The sequence below is a fragment of the Stegodyphus dumicola genome, chromosome 3 (genome assembly GCF_044657685.1).
Source record: "Stegodyphus dumicola isolate Sdum_Otavi_A_Nest chromosome 3, ASM4465768v1".
NCBI lineage: Eukaryota > Metazoa > Arthropoda > Arachnida > Araneae > Eresidae > Stegodyphus > Stegodyphus dumicola.
Window position 1 is genome coordinate 66,271,565 of NC_140770.1, and position 15,427 is coordinate 66,286,991.

Below are 15,427 nucleotides of genomic sequence, written 5' to 3' on the forward strand. Positions count from 1 at the left end.
GAAATTTTAAAAGACAATCATTTATTATATAAATAAATCTATATCATTTATTATATAAATATATATTTATTATATTTATATCATTTATTATGTAAATAAATCTAATATTTCATATTATATATCTAACATTAACTCGAAGCCTCATATAATTATTTTATCGTAAATAGTATATTATATTGTAAAACCTTTTACAGTCCACTTCTGTGAATTAAAATTCACAAAAGGGGACTGTATAAGGTCTTGCCTTGAATTGAATTATTTATCAGATAAGTACATTATATACTGAAACTTTAAATTCAATATATAATGTACTTATCTGATAAATAATTCAATTCAAGGCAAGTATAGTAAAAGTAAATTACAGCTAAAACCCAAGATGAGGATATACTTGTATATACATAAAATTAAAATACAAGCACTGTTTTTGCAGCAGTCTACATTTTTTAGAAAGCTCACCACCGCTTTAACAGGATTCGACTGGTTATCTGATTCTGCAGTTGTGGAAAGTCTTTCTGCACATTAATACAAATCCATTTCTGAAGTTGAAATAATTAAGTATTTGTGTTCACTATTTAAATAATAAAACAGATACACCAAAACCAAACCCATACACATTTAAACCAAACACATACACATTAATAAACAAATGTTTATATATAAAATACCCTGAAGAAATTATTGTAGAAAATTTTAGAGTAATATCTGTCATGGAAATATTTGTGTTCTTAAAGAGAATTCAGTTTAATATATGCGTGGTATAAGCTGAAGTATTAATCTTTCTGGACCGAAGTTGTTTTTATGAAGTTTCTTTTATTTTTCTAGCATGTTTTTGATATCATACAATTAAACTTTGAAAATAAAAATATGAATCAAAACACCGTTTCTCCCGACTTTGATATCTACACTTTATAACAACAACAACAACAAAAAAAAAAAAAAAAAAAAAAAAAAAAATCGACGCACCAAGAAGGAGTTGTCCCAGAGTTACATAGTTAAAAAGTAACGAGCTCATTAAGGTGTTGACCCAACTCTAACCTGGATGCAAGCTGACACACGCATGGCATTGACTGATAAAAACTCCCGGATGGTCTTCTGCGGTATTTCTTGCCAAATTTGCTCCAATTGTCGGACTAGGTCATCAACATTCTATGGTAGAAGCAGTCGCCCTCCCAGCATATCCCAGATATGCTCAGTGGGAGAGAGATCTGACGATCTGGCTGGCCGAGGAAGTGTTTAACAAGCTGTAAGACAATTCATAGCAACACTTGTCGTATGTGGTCTGGCATTATCTTGCTGAAAAATAAGGCCAGGGTACTGCAAAAAGAAGGGTAGCAAAAGAGATCTCAAAGTGTCGTAGACGTACCGCTGTGCTGTAAGTATGCCTCTAATGATGACCAAAGAGGTCCGGCTATCAAGGGAAATGGCCCCCAGACCATAACTCTTCGTTGAGGGCCTGTGTGGCGTGTAATAGTGAAAGGAGGATCGGCATACTGCTCTGGCGTCTTCAGACACGTCTTCGATTATCGTTACGACACAGTTGAAAGCGGGATTCGTCACTAAAGACTATGCGTCCCCGATCAGCATCATTCTAACCTGATCGATGGCTCGACAGTGTGTGGCAGCTGGCGTAACGGTCGCTACGAGCGTAGATTTCGCTCTATCAACCGTCTGTGAATGGTCAAGGTGACTCGGACACTCGTGTGCGGGTCGCACGTCTCATGGTTGATAGGATGAATCAGGCGCTGTGACAACTGATCTAACAATCTAGGTTCTCCCGATCTGACTATGTTCTCTCGATATGTTGTTGCCCTAGGTCGACAGCTACCATCATGACGCTGGGATCTACCACTACCACCCATTCTTGCCAGTATCTTCTAATTCCACTCATATAATGAACGATTCTCCGATTTGCCCAACCTGCCTCTTTCAATCCAATGATGCGACCTCTTTCAAATTCTGACAGTTGCTCGTAATGAGCTCGCATCCTGCGGCGAGGCATTTTTTCAGTCGTTGAAAGGTATCCCAAACCGCAATGCAACAGAAATTTTTAACAACAGTTCAAGAACAGCACATTATATACATCTGCTGGATGCGCAGTTCCTATGCGCTGGAGATCGCACTCTTCATTCATTGGAAACTAAATTTTAATAATTTGCATATTTGGTCAAAACATGTATGCCTACGAAATTTTAGAGCAATCGTATGATTCCTTCTTGTTGCGTCGATTTTTTTTTTAGCGTGTATTTTTTTTTTTTTTTTTTTTTTTAAGTTTGTTAGGAATATTTCTTCCTTCCCATATATGCATTTCTGAAAGGTAATTCAAATTAACTACATTTAAAAATTTCTAGTATTACTTAAAAATTGAAAGACTTAAAAAATCTGGCTTGGATGATGAAGTCTGTGTAAGAGAATAAACAAGTAAAACTATAAATAATACAATTGAGTAGAGATTGAAAGTAAGCATTATTTGAACACAATGAAAAATAAAATTATGAAAATGAAAAAACATAATTATCAGAACTATATAATAAATACTTCGTTATGAAATGGAATTTAAATATATCAGAATAACTGAATGCGGAATTTTAACAGGAAAGTAATTTTAAAAGTGAATGTTTCCTCAAGCACAGGACAAAAATGTGGGATTTCTAGGAATGTAGAGAACTTTATATTAGCCTTACTAAACCATTTGTAAAAGTTTAGTATTTTGAATGCGGAATCTAAATAAAAATAATGATGACAAACGAGAATTAAAATAAATTATCCATACAGAAAGCTGAACAAAATGCAGGAAAATAAATCATGCTTAAATGAGCCTAAGTGATTCTCAGTCTGTCACTGCAGTTTATAAACACTTAACTTTGACTATAAATCGAATATCTTGCTGCCTATAAAACTATAAAAGAAACCTAAATCACAAACTATCGAAACTAGTGATTGTGCATTTTATCAATTCCTTATTTCATTTATTGGATTCTTTGACTTAACTTCAGGCTGACCAGCAAAAATTCTTCTTTCATCGCTGGTTTCTTCATCATCATCTTAATAGCAGTATTTTCTGGAACAGAACCATGCCAGTTTCAAATTCAAACCGGGAAAACCATTTACAACGGATTGGTAGAACAATTCTGTACTTTCAAGAGAGATTGTCAAGGAGTTGTTTATTCTTCAAGGAGCAAAATTATTCCGCAATTTCAGTTGGGGCATTTAATGTGTTTACGCTGAATACTTTTCCTCCTTTTAAAAAGAGGGATCTTTTTCGTATCTCATCCAATTGTATTGAGTCTTTCCATGAAAAAGCATCATTATCAAGTAGAATTTTGCCTGAGTTTTGAGTAATATTTTACATCATTAAATTCTATTAATAGATTAGTTAGTAATTATTAGGATAGTTAAATTAATAGATTAGGATAGTTAAATTTCTGCGACACAATTTTTATCGTGTATTATTATTTGTTTCATAAAAGGCTTTTCTTTCAGCTTACAATGAGTTCATCGGTATCAACACAGATATCACTAATAGTTGAGGATTTAACACTTGCAAGATCGTGATTCAGATAATGAATTTTATAATTTATCAAAAATGTTGAAATATATTAAAAAGAAATGAAGGTACTATAAGATTGGACTGAAACTTTCGCCACTCAGATACCGAATATTTTAGTTTCTTAGAAATACACAAAGAAATTAATGAAATTACCGAATTACGTTTAACCAAAAAAACTAAAACTTGAAATAAAGGAAAATAAATATTTATCGCATATTATTATCTGCATAATAGGCATATTACTTTAATGTTTTGCTTTTAAACGAACTCATACAGCTTTCAATATAGATATTAGTAAAAGTTGGGCATTTAGCTTTTACATGATGGAGGCAAATAGCCACACAAAGATAACAGATTTTATTAATGATATTAATGAATGGTATCTTACTGTAATACATATTTCTAGCCATTTTTCTGTTTTCTCCGCATATAATCGCATTCATGAAATATTTGATATACAATAAAATAATGTATAAAAGTGAGAACATGACTGTTTTCTTTTAATAGCGTTCTCTGGCCAGAGTGAAGCTTTTGAAAAATGTAATTCGCCTCTTTTTCAGAGTTAATGCTAGTTCATTCTTTGACAATATTAATGAAATTTAAAAATGATATTACTTATTAATTTGAATTTATAGTTTATTAAGTATTCTAAATGGCATTTTTGCTTTTTTCCATCTTCAGCAGGTAGGAAAAGTATCCCCTCGCCCTCATTATCAGCAGGACTGGAATGATGTGCGATCCCAAAGCTCAGAAGAATTATTTCAGACTCCGTCTTCGGGTCCGGTGCAACCGAAAAGTTTAGTTTTTCACTCTAGGGGACCATCACCTGTTAATGTTAAGGGTAGGAATATGGTTGAAAAGTACCAAATTGATGCAAGCTTCCGTAGAAATGATCCAAAGCGCCATTCGTCTCCTCGAATCAACCAGAGGACGGATCCTAAGCTTAGACTGTCGCCTCCAAAACCCCCTATTAGAAGAGTGTCAACTTCAAATAACATCCAAAATATCCAAAATGGTTCATCCTCGAGACGAATGTTCTGGTCTCCTGAAAGACAAACCCAACCGAAAATCGCAGTGACTCGTAAAAACTCAGCTCCGTCACCGGAAAAAATTTCACCAGTCTTGGAGAAACTGCTGCAACATAGTGATTTGTGCTCGGATAAGAACTTCGTTATGAAAATTGAGCAATTAATTGCCGAATTTCAAGCGAAAACTAAACTGGATGAATCTGATTATGGACAAATTCAGTTTTCATCTCTACCCACTATAAAAAGTGAAGAAGTAAAACCGGTCTATTTACATCCAAGGAGGTCTCCTGTTGAGCACAACGGTGGGAAATCGCCGTCTAAAATACCATTGCCTACGTGGAGCTCTAAATGCCATACCTAAGTCACTGTGAAATTATCTATTTTTTATAGGAATCACACTTACGCAATTTTGACTATACTCTGTCGTTTTCTTGCTGTTAGGAAGATCCTGAAAAGTGGAATTTTCTGGAAATATAATCTGGAGTAATATAAAAAATACTGAATATATTATTAAACGCTTATTTTATACGTTTAAGAAATAATGGACATTTTCTCAGTTTTTATATGGGACCAAAATAATTGTTTCTCATAGAGGAAAATAAAATGTACCGGCTATTTTTCCGTTTATAAGTTAAGTCTATGCATCCTCATTAGCCAATCAGTATGACTCAGTTTGCTTCAGAATAATTTTTCATTAATTTTGTACTCCAAAGTATTTTAAACGTGCTTGCTTCCCTTGCTTTTGATGAATGACCCAAAAATAAATTTTAAAAAATAGCGCATAAAATTGAAAAATGGATATTTATTGCTACAACATTGCTCAAATCGCATAGTATTCGATTTAGAGTTAATGAATAAGTAATCTTTTATTATATCATATATTAATTTTTGAGTGACTCCCATACAATATTTTGCTGTTAATAATAACTACTTTTTCATTTCCTTGAAAGGAAATGAGAACCTCCCTTTTGCAGGGGCTCCCACCTGTGGCCAAATGTTTAAGACCACTTAATACTAGTTCGACCTGGTGTGGGTTCGAACAGGCTGGCTGCATGGTTGGTTTTCATGGTTTCATCATGTGTAATGTGAGTACGAACCAGTTCCCCTTAGAAAGTTTTTCACGGAGGCATCCCTCATCTTAGGCATATAGCTCTCGTGGCTTTGCCTTATTCAAGTAACCTAACATTACCTACCCTTTGTCAGGATTACCCCTAAAAGTCAGCTCTATCAAAACTGTTTATTCGAAACCATCTGAAGTGCTAGAAAAAGACTAAGTATTACACTAAAAAGCCAGACCTCTTGTTTGACTTTGTTTTGATAAAGAATTGTTGTATTTAGCTGGATTTTTCCATCTTAAAAATCGCAATACTAATTTTTAGAGAAAATAGTTATTCATTAAGAAACCTTGAAAACCTTTGTATAAAAATAATATGGACAGCAGGCTAGTCCATTTTAATTATATCGCAGCAGATTTATGTGTATATATGTATGTTCGTATTTATTCATAATTTGGGTTCCATACTTTCTCTCTAACAAAAAGGTTAAAGGTAATTAAAAATTCTTTGTATCTTTAGTGTAATATAAAGAATGGTTTCAGTATTTGATAACAGGTAATTTAAAAATAATAATGTATGTGCTGTTTTGAAATAGACACAAAACAGTATAGTAAGTAATGCGACTTTTGATTAAAAATAGTAATGGATTTCAGAATAAAACAATTATCATTTTTATGTTTCAGAGACTTAATCTTATATGCTTGTTATTAAAACAATGTATGATCGATAACAAGATTTTGAAAATTAAAAATTTTAAATAGTTACTTTTTTATTTGCAGAAAATTTATTTTGGATATTTTTATCAAAATTTTTTTCCTTTACAGATTTTAAATATTCTTCTTCTTGAAAGTTAAATAATTTTGAAAGTTTTAGCGATGTTTTGATAAAAAAAGACACTTTAATAGGTTGTAGAATAGGGTAAAATTAAAATTAATTTCTGTAACATAGAATTATTTTCAGTTTCCTGTTTGTCATTCCTGTTATTATATTAATTTCGTTCATTGAAATATATGTCATTCCTGTTGAATCTTTTCTGAGCCCTTATCTCATATTAATAAAATGATTTATCTTTACTGTAGGTTATATAACATTTTATAAGAACTTTTACTAAAAATTATTAATATACCTGTGTTGATGTTCTTTTAATATATATTAAAGTGATCCAAAAATTGTTTATTACTGTAGTCATGCCAGACGTACGTAAAATTGTTTTACTAATTTTTTGTACAGAAATGTAAAATTCTGTATACATGATGCAGTTGGCTGGTTTGCGTCTGGAAACTAAATACTGTAGAGTTCGAGAAAATAAAACAATGAATGGACTTTGAAAGAGTTCGTGCCAAAAACGATCTGCGGAATTTTTTGAAAAGAGTATGTGTTTATATATTACTTGTAACTTTTGTAATAAATAATTTTATATTTTTCCTCTGCATCTGTCATTTATTTCTTGCATAATATTACATTTGAGAAACCACTTCTAATTTTACATTTTAATGCAGTTATCTTTCCCAGAAGGTAACACTCTGGATATACTCTGTATGTTGCCGATTTTGTCTTTACTCTTTCAGTTTTTGGCTGACTGGAGTGTTTAAGAAATGCAGAAGCAAAATTTACTCCTAGAGTGGAAATTATTATGATCAATTCAAAGCACGTGCAACATCTCTCTCAACAATTTGGTCTTGGAAAAAAGTAAAATAGACACAAAAAAAATTAATTACTCAACATTTTAGAGAAATTTATATTTTGTACCAAAAATATGCAATTTATGCATAGCACGTTGACAAATGACTTGAAAAAGAGAGAAATCCAAGGCCATATTCATGAAATTATGAAAATGGTTGCTTTTCTGCTAGCTGGGCGCAAGTGATGATAGCCTGAAATTTACAGCTACAGATATTAACAACTGATTAAAAGTCACCAGTTTTATGAATCTGTGAAATGAAAATTTTAATTATTATGAAAAGAAAATATAATTATTTACAGACTAAATTTGTTCTAACTTATAATAGCATTGCTTCATAATGTTATTAATCCAAAGATGACAAGAAAATTATTTAAATACTAAATTTATGACGAATTACGATCAATATAGCTTCGTATAAAACTGAATTTAATAAAGGCAACCAGAAAGTGGCGATTTAAGATTAAATTTTCTTCTAAGCATCATTCAACTATTTTGCTCGCGATTGGCACATATTTACTTCTAAAATGCTTCCTTTGCAAGTTATTCAACCAGCGAGTATGTATACTGACTTTCCGAAGTAATGGGAGAGCAATACGCAAACTTACAAGTGGTGTTCACTTTGTGTTAGGAGGTTATAAAGGTCCTTATTTGAGGTATAAAGAATGGTGTTGTGAATGTTGTTCGACTCTTGAATATCTTGTATAGCATTTAAAAACATGATAATGGCTATTTTATAAAATTTACTGTGTTTGAAGGTAAAATGAACATCACATTGTTAATTCAATGTTTTCTCCTTGCTTTATTCTTCGCGATGTTTTTATATGACGGCGTTTTCGCTTTGCATTGTTTTCTCCGCGACATCTTCGTACGCGATGTTTTTACCGCGATATTCTCGCCTGTAACCGTTTCAAGAACAATGAATGTTGATTGATCATTCATTTTCAGAGCTAATTTCATTCTTAATGTTTCCTTGATTGGCTTGTGATATTCTTCTGCTGCAATCTGTGTAACAGACGATTTTTTCTTTTATCTCTTCTTTTTCTAAGATTTCTCAAGTTCGCTTCTTTTTTTCCCTTATATATATTTTTTAAATAGTTACATATCGTATATACCGGCGTATAACGCACACGTATAATTTCAAACTACAATTTTTAATTTTTTTATTTATTTTAACTACAATTTTTTAGGTATATTCGCCATATAACACGCACCCTTTTCTTTACGAACAAATCTAAAAGCTCTTGTATTTTGAACGCGATTTATATTTTGAAGGTTTGATACTCTTATGTTTTGAAGTCCTGGGAAAAATTTTCCTAGGCTTCTGAACAATGTTATATTGAGTTGACAAACGGTAAGGGAACAATATGTGTGTGGGGGAAATGCTTGAGGAAGTAAATAAATCTTCAAAGAGGGTGGATTGTTTTCAATGCTGGTGTGCACAAGAATGTTATTCTAGGGTTGCGATAAAAGGGGAACATAATTTGGGGTAAGAACAGTCTTTCGACCCGAATGAATTAGCGGTCTGATGCTTTAGTTTTTTGAAGTGAACATCGAAGTAATCATATTTGCTTCCGTTAAAATTCAGTTGAACTACTTTTCTTTTTAGTAGTAAATATGGCTTGGCAAACGATACAAATACAGTACTGGTTTCAAATGCAAAGTCATGCGAGTCATTTCAAATGCAAAATTTGCGAAGGAAAATGGAAATCGTTCTGGAACAAGGATGTTTTGTGTTGGTGAAAGCTCCATACGTGAGTGGAAGAATAATGAAATCACAATAACCAATAGGGCCAAAAAATAAGTATGCTTTGCGTAAAGAAGTAACGAAATGGCCAATCCTAGAAGAAGGTGTTCCGAAGTGGATTCTAGAAAATAGCAAGTATGAATGAAAATTGCGTTCGTTTATTTACCTTAAAATGGGCAAAAAGAATGCAAATAAAAGTGAAAACTTTAAATCAACTTTGAGGTTCTGCAATCGATTTATGGTACGGAATAATTTAGTTTGACGAGAAAAACCAAAAGATGTGATAAGGATCCGAGAGATTTGGACAACAAATGGATCAGTTTCCAGATGTACGTTATTAACCTACAAAGGGGGAAAAAATTATTATTTGCTCTGACATATTGGAAATACGGATGAAACAGAAGTAATGTTTGATATGGTAGGAAATAAAACAATTGATGTGAAAGGAGCAAAAACTGTTCACAGAAGAACAACAGATCATAAAAAATTGCACCTCACTGTAATGTTTTCCAGCTTAGCGGAGAGTACAAATAAAAACCAGTGGTTATTTTCAAAACGAAGGCAATGCCGAAATGTAATTTCCCGAATGGTGTTTTCTTTCGTATTCACGAGAAAGGATGGATGGACATAACGGTGGGTAATTGGCGAAAGCGTCCTGTTACCTTAAAGAATTCAGAAAATTTGGGACATGTTCAGATTTCATCTAACGGATAATACGAACAACTTGTTGAAAGATTGTAATACAGGCATGTCATTTATTCCAGGCGGATTATTGCCATTTAATCAGCCTCTATATGTATGTATCAATAAATCATTCAAATAAAATTTAAAACAACACTGGAATACATGGATATTAGAAGGTGAAAAACATTTGCAAAAGAAAGCCAAATGCGTCGTGCCAGTCTAGAAATAGTGTGTGAATGGGTAATAAAATCATAGAATGAAATTAATCCCGACATAATTCGAAAGTCATTTGATAAAATGTAGTATACCCAACAACCTAGATGGCGCGGAAGATGATTATTTATTTATGGATCAGACTAACAGTGACGATGAAGATGAAACAGAATTCGATGATGTGCATGAAGACAAATATGACGAAGTTTTTTCATGTTATCCAATAATGAAAATTTTTTATATTCATAAATAAACAGTATTTAGGTACATGTAGAAATTTAATTTTTATATACTCATCATTTCCTTACATTTAAATCTATCATTTTCAGATCCAGCATATAACGCACACCCGTAAACTTCGACCTTATATTTTTTGCATTAAAAGCGCACGTTATACGCCGGACTATACGTCAGTACTAATTCTGTTGACGGTCTTGCGACTCTTGAATCTGTACCTGGAATAAGAGTACATGAATTACATGAATAAATAATCTCCAACTGAGAATTTTTAAAACTTCATTTGAATAATTTTTTGCAATTTTAAAAACATTATTCTTGATTGACTTTAAAAAAGTTTGTATAATTCATATTTTAACTTCACAAAACTCTGAAGCCGAACTTTACTTGTTTATTGCTTAGGTATATTCGCCGTATATCTACGATCCGCAAATATATACGATACATACGATCCGGATCCGCAAATCTGAATAATTATCTAAGATTTGCGGATCGGGTACAAGTCGGCGATTTTTTTTAAAGATCCCCAAACTATTGATACATATGGAAAGTCGGCAAATTGTCAACATGACAAAAGAAAACAAACTTCAGCAATTTAAATTACGAATTTTAATTATTGAATAAGAATTATGCGATGTATTAAAAATAAGACATTTTATTGTTCTCCCCATGTATACAATAATATTTTCTAAGCTAAAAAATTCAAAGAATTGCACAAACTGGCCATTGCGTACCAACCATGATCACCGAATAACGAGAGTAAGATTAGCAGAGTAAAAAAATCATTATTTAACAGCGGAATCACTAAATTTGGTGCGCGCGCATGTTTCGCTTTAGCCGCGTTTTTAATGGTTTGGTTCAGTTTGGTTTATTTAATTAAGGCAAAGCACTTGAGGGCTACCTGCCTAGAGGGAAGAACATCTTCGTGGAGGACTTTCTAAGGGAAACTGGCTCCTATACACATTACACAAAGATAAAACGCCCATACATCCTGCCCATTGAGGGGATTCGAATGCCGGACCGAACTAGCCAGTATTCAGCGATTTTATCGCTCGGCAACTGGTGAGCACTCGTGTTTTTTAATGCTATTCATAACTTACTTTTTTTTCATTTCAAATGGAGTTTTTTCTTCTCTTATTTGCTCTGCGTTCCCTTTTTGTTTCGAAACTGATTTAATTTAAGTACAAAAAGAACATATTCTCTAGTTTCTTCTTTCTTGTGTTTTTTATCCGCCATGGATTAACGTGATTTTGAGTTAACCGCGGATGTTACCCCTGATAAATTAAAAGTTCTTATAATTTAAAATTTTTGGCATTTTCGGGCATATATTCTACTATGCGTGTCATTCAAATTGCACTTCAAAGGGCTATACATGTTTGAAATTTTCATTTTATTTCTTTATAAGTAACACTTAATGTGGTTTTGCAAGTGAAATTTTTTCCCTTTAATGTGGGGAAGAAAGAAGAGCGAAAAAAAAATTTTTTTTCCCTCTGCAGGACCCCCTTCTCCCCCCAAAATAACTGTTAAACGCAGCGCAATTAAAAGAGTAGAGAATCTGTAAGTCATAAAATTTACTAATTGGCCTACTTTGAAAGTATCGTAAATCAATGCTTAAGTAATGTTAGAAAGGGAAAAAAGAAATAAAATTAGACTAAAAGCAAAGAAGGAAATGGCTGCCAAATCTCCGAAATACCTTTCATTTTTACTGTTGAAAAGGGGTCGAGTAAAAAGCTACGATTATTATGAATGCGATACGTGATGTTTCCAACTTGAGTTCAGTTTTTCGCATGCATGCAGGTAACGAAGTGAACTGAAAAGAAAAGATTATGTAAGTTTTCCCCGCTTGCTCGAGTAGTTATAATGTTATCTATCTTCTTCTTGTTGGCTTAGAGGGGGAAAATATGGTCTAATTTTGATATTTGTTATAACTTTTCCGTAAAACTTGTCTGCAGATTATAATAAAAAAGATGTTTTACGTTGTCTATACAGTTTCCTCGAGCACATTAGATAATCAGGAAGAAAACAACTGACGTAGTATCCCAAAGATTCAGGTAAGCGTTGTTTTACTTACCTCCTATCTGAATACTTTCACCAAAGAAAAAGTATCATAATATTGTCTTGGGACACAATATTATTTGGCATTCCTGCCGGGACACGAGTTGTTTTGAAACGAAATCTTATCTAATATATTTATTACTAGAATTACTATAAGTGTTATGGATCAGTTAAAAAAGTTAAGAACACCTCTTAGAAGCGCATTTACGGGCATAGCTAATGGACTTTAGAACAATGTTGACAGGGAAAATAAAAATATTGAAGAGATTGTAGTTTCGTTTGCCCAGTTAGAAGAAAAATAGAACGAGCTTAATCTTAAGGAAAAGGGAACTATAAAATCTTCTAAAAAATGAAAGTTGTTCTCAAGCGGATTTTGGTAAAGAATATGAAGGTTTTTAGTTTGTATGAAATCTGATTTGTTAGATTAAGAACAAAAGTGTACAAAATTTTAAGGTCGAAAATGATTCTCAAATAGTTGAAGAGTGATTGAAATAGAAGTTTAATCTGAATCTGTTGTGATAACTCACAAATCCTAAAATAGAATTTATTTGTTCGGCAGTGATATCAAAGAATGGTTGTCATTTTGGACACAATTTGAGAAGATACATAACGATAATGAAATCGCAAATGAGGATAAATATCAGTATTTATTAAAAGCGACTTTAAAGGTTTCAAGAGCGCGAGAACTTGTTGAATCATTTCCGGCCACAGGTGATAGTTATAGAAACGTAATACAATGTTTAAAGGGGAGATTTGGCGAACTGACATGTTAATCGAAGTGTATATTAGAGAAGTTCTTTCATTGATGATGAATAACGCAATCGGTCAAGGTCCTAAAATGCCTCTTTTTAAATTGTACGATAAGATTGAAACTTATTTAATATTTTTAAATATGTTAGATGTTTCCAGCGCAAATTATTCTTCGATTTTTTATCCGTGGGTTGAATCTCTTCTGCCTTGAGAGTCTGAGAAAGAAATTTGAATTCCATATCTCTAACATCTAAAGAAGAAACCGTTGATAAGTTTAATAACCTGCTATGCTGATGATTTGCTTTATGAAGAGGAAAAGCAAATATTATTTAAAAAAGGGAGCATGTTTTAGATGCTTGGCAGTAAGAAAAGTTTTTATGGTGGGAAGGTGGTGATTCTGCCAAGCCTAAAGTTTTCCAGCATAGACGGGTTGTGTTCGGACTTTCTTGTTTCCCTTATCTTTTGGGCGCAACCATTCGATTTAGTTCACAGAATGTTCTTCACCGTTTTGAAGAAACAGCCAATAAGCCAACAAGCCAACAAACGGAATCATTTTACGTGGATAACTGTGTTACCAGTGTGGAAAATCCCGAAGAACTTGAGAAATTTATTCAGGAATCCAAACTGGTTCTTAGTATACTGCCAAATTTGAACTTCGAGGGTGAGAGCACAGTTATAATAATCAAGAACCTGAAGATCCTTTGGCAGAAAATAAAAAGAATATTCCAGTTCTAGGGCTTGTGAAACTTAAAGAACAATGTTTTGACGGTAGATTTACGAGAAAATGTTAAAGACGATACAGCTGTGACCAAGAAAAAAATCCTGTCAGCCGTATATAAAATCTTTGACCCCCTTGGCCTGTCTTGTTATCTGTATCTTTGACCTATTCTGTCACATTGGGACCAAAAGTGCTGGAAATTGAAAGTATCATGGGATATTTAACTTCCTACCTCCATTGCAAAGAGATTTGAGAAGTGGAGACAAAAACTTTGTAAGCTGAAAGAAATAGAAATTCCTCGATGATTTATTCCCAATTGTGAAGTACCAAGAAGTCTAACATTGCGTATATTCTGTGACGCGGGTAAAATAGCTCATGCTGTAAGGATCTTAAGTTTTACTAACGCTTATTTTATTTTAAAGCTTTACTGTCTTCTCTTATTTTCCACTTCCGGCCAGAATTAAATGCGTTAAATTGTTTATGCAAATTGCACTTGCTAACGCCCAAGTTGTGGCTTTTTGCCAAGAGTTAGAGAGGGAAAGTGAGCCGCCTTGACACTATATTCTGCACGAGTTTTCAATCAGCTGCTGTCTGCCTTTAAGACCATAGGTTAAGTCCTTTTGATATTTAAAACGTATTGTAGTTTCGGCAGTTCGCGTACTGCATACGTCATAATTTAAAAGGGCAGTCTGAGTGTTAGTCAGTTGTGTAAAGCACTCGAAGTTCACTCTTATTTTTTAGTTAGTTAGTAGTTTTTGTATTTTTACATTCAGATGACAAGTGGTTGATCTTTGTATCCCGAAGTGCGGGAGCACCTGTAATATTGTGGACAATAAAGAGTAAAGTTAACCCTTCCTGCTTCTGTCGTCCATTCCACATATATTTGAATATAGCTTGAGTAACCTTCCTGTTCCTATTCAGGACACGCAATATTCCCGAAACAAATCAAAAGACGTACAAGTCCTGACAATGCTACCTGTGTTTTTTTACGAAATGAGACCGAAACTTCAACGACCTGTCAACTTGTTCAGGCGCGATGTAGAGTTGCACCGATGAAATCAATTTCTATTCCGAGAATGGAACTTCTCTCCTGCAACATTGGAGCTAGATTAGTTCAGAGTGTGACTAATGACTTAAAAATGGAAAATGTGCCGAAGGTTTTCTAAACTAACTCGGCAAACGTTTTGCATTGGATCAAGGGAAACAAAATTGGGCTCCCTTTGTTTTTAACCCAGTGCAAGAAATTCGTTCTATGGCAAATACTGAAGACTGGCATCACCTCCCAGGTTCATTGTATTCAGATCTTCCATCACATGAATGCGATGCCAAAAACCTTACGAAAATCTCAATGGTGAGAAGGACATCGTGGCTGGAGGGGAAAAAAAAAAAAAAAAAAAAAAAAAAAAAAAAATAGAAGAATGGCAAAATTTTAGCTGAAAAAAGAAAAAAGAAAGACCATAGTTAGCACAGTTAATGACGAAGAATCATCTCAGGAAAAATATTATAACCTATTCTCTTTACAACTACTTATTTTATCAATTGCAAGTTTGAAAAGTCTAATAGAATTTCTGGAATCTTGACACTAGACGAAATAAATAAAGCAGAGATCGCGTTGTTAAAAGTTGTTACAGAAGGAATCGTTTTCAGCCTGCCCGTTTGCCGGAACTCAAACCCGGACCGAACTACCAATGTTCATTACCTTTACCGCTCGA

General features: G+C 33.3%; 1 protein-coding gene across 1 annotated transcript in view; it reads left to right on the forward strand.

Annotated features, from left to right (window-relative positions):
• The window catches only part of LOC118196763 (uncharacterized), a 98,659-nt gene extending 91,605 nt beyond the window's left edge, over window positions 1–7,054 (forward strand). The window contains exon 7 of the mRNA XM_035368227.2: window positions 4,229–7,054. Coding sequence (XP_035224118.1) covers window positions 4,229–4,936 — 708 coding nt within the window. The 3' untranslated portion in view covers window positions 4,937–7,054. The remainder of the gene's footprint in view (window positions 1–4,228) is intronic.
• Window positions 7,055–15,427: the final 8,373 nt, after the last annotated feature.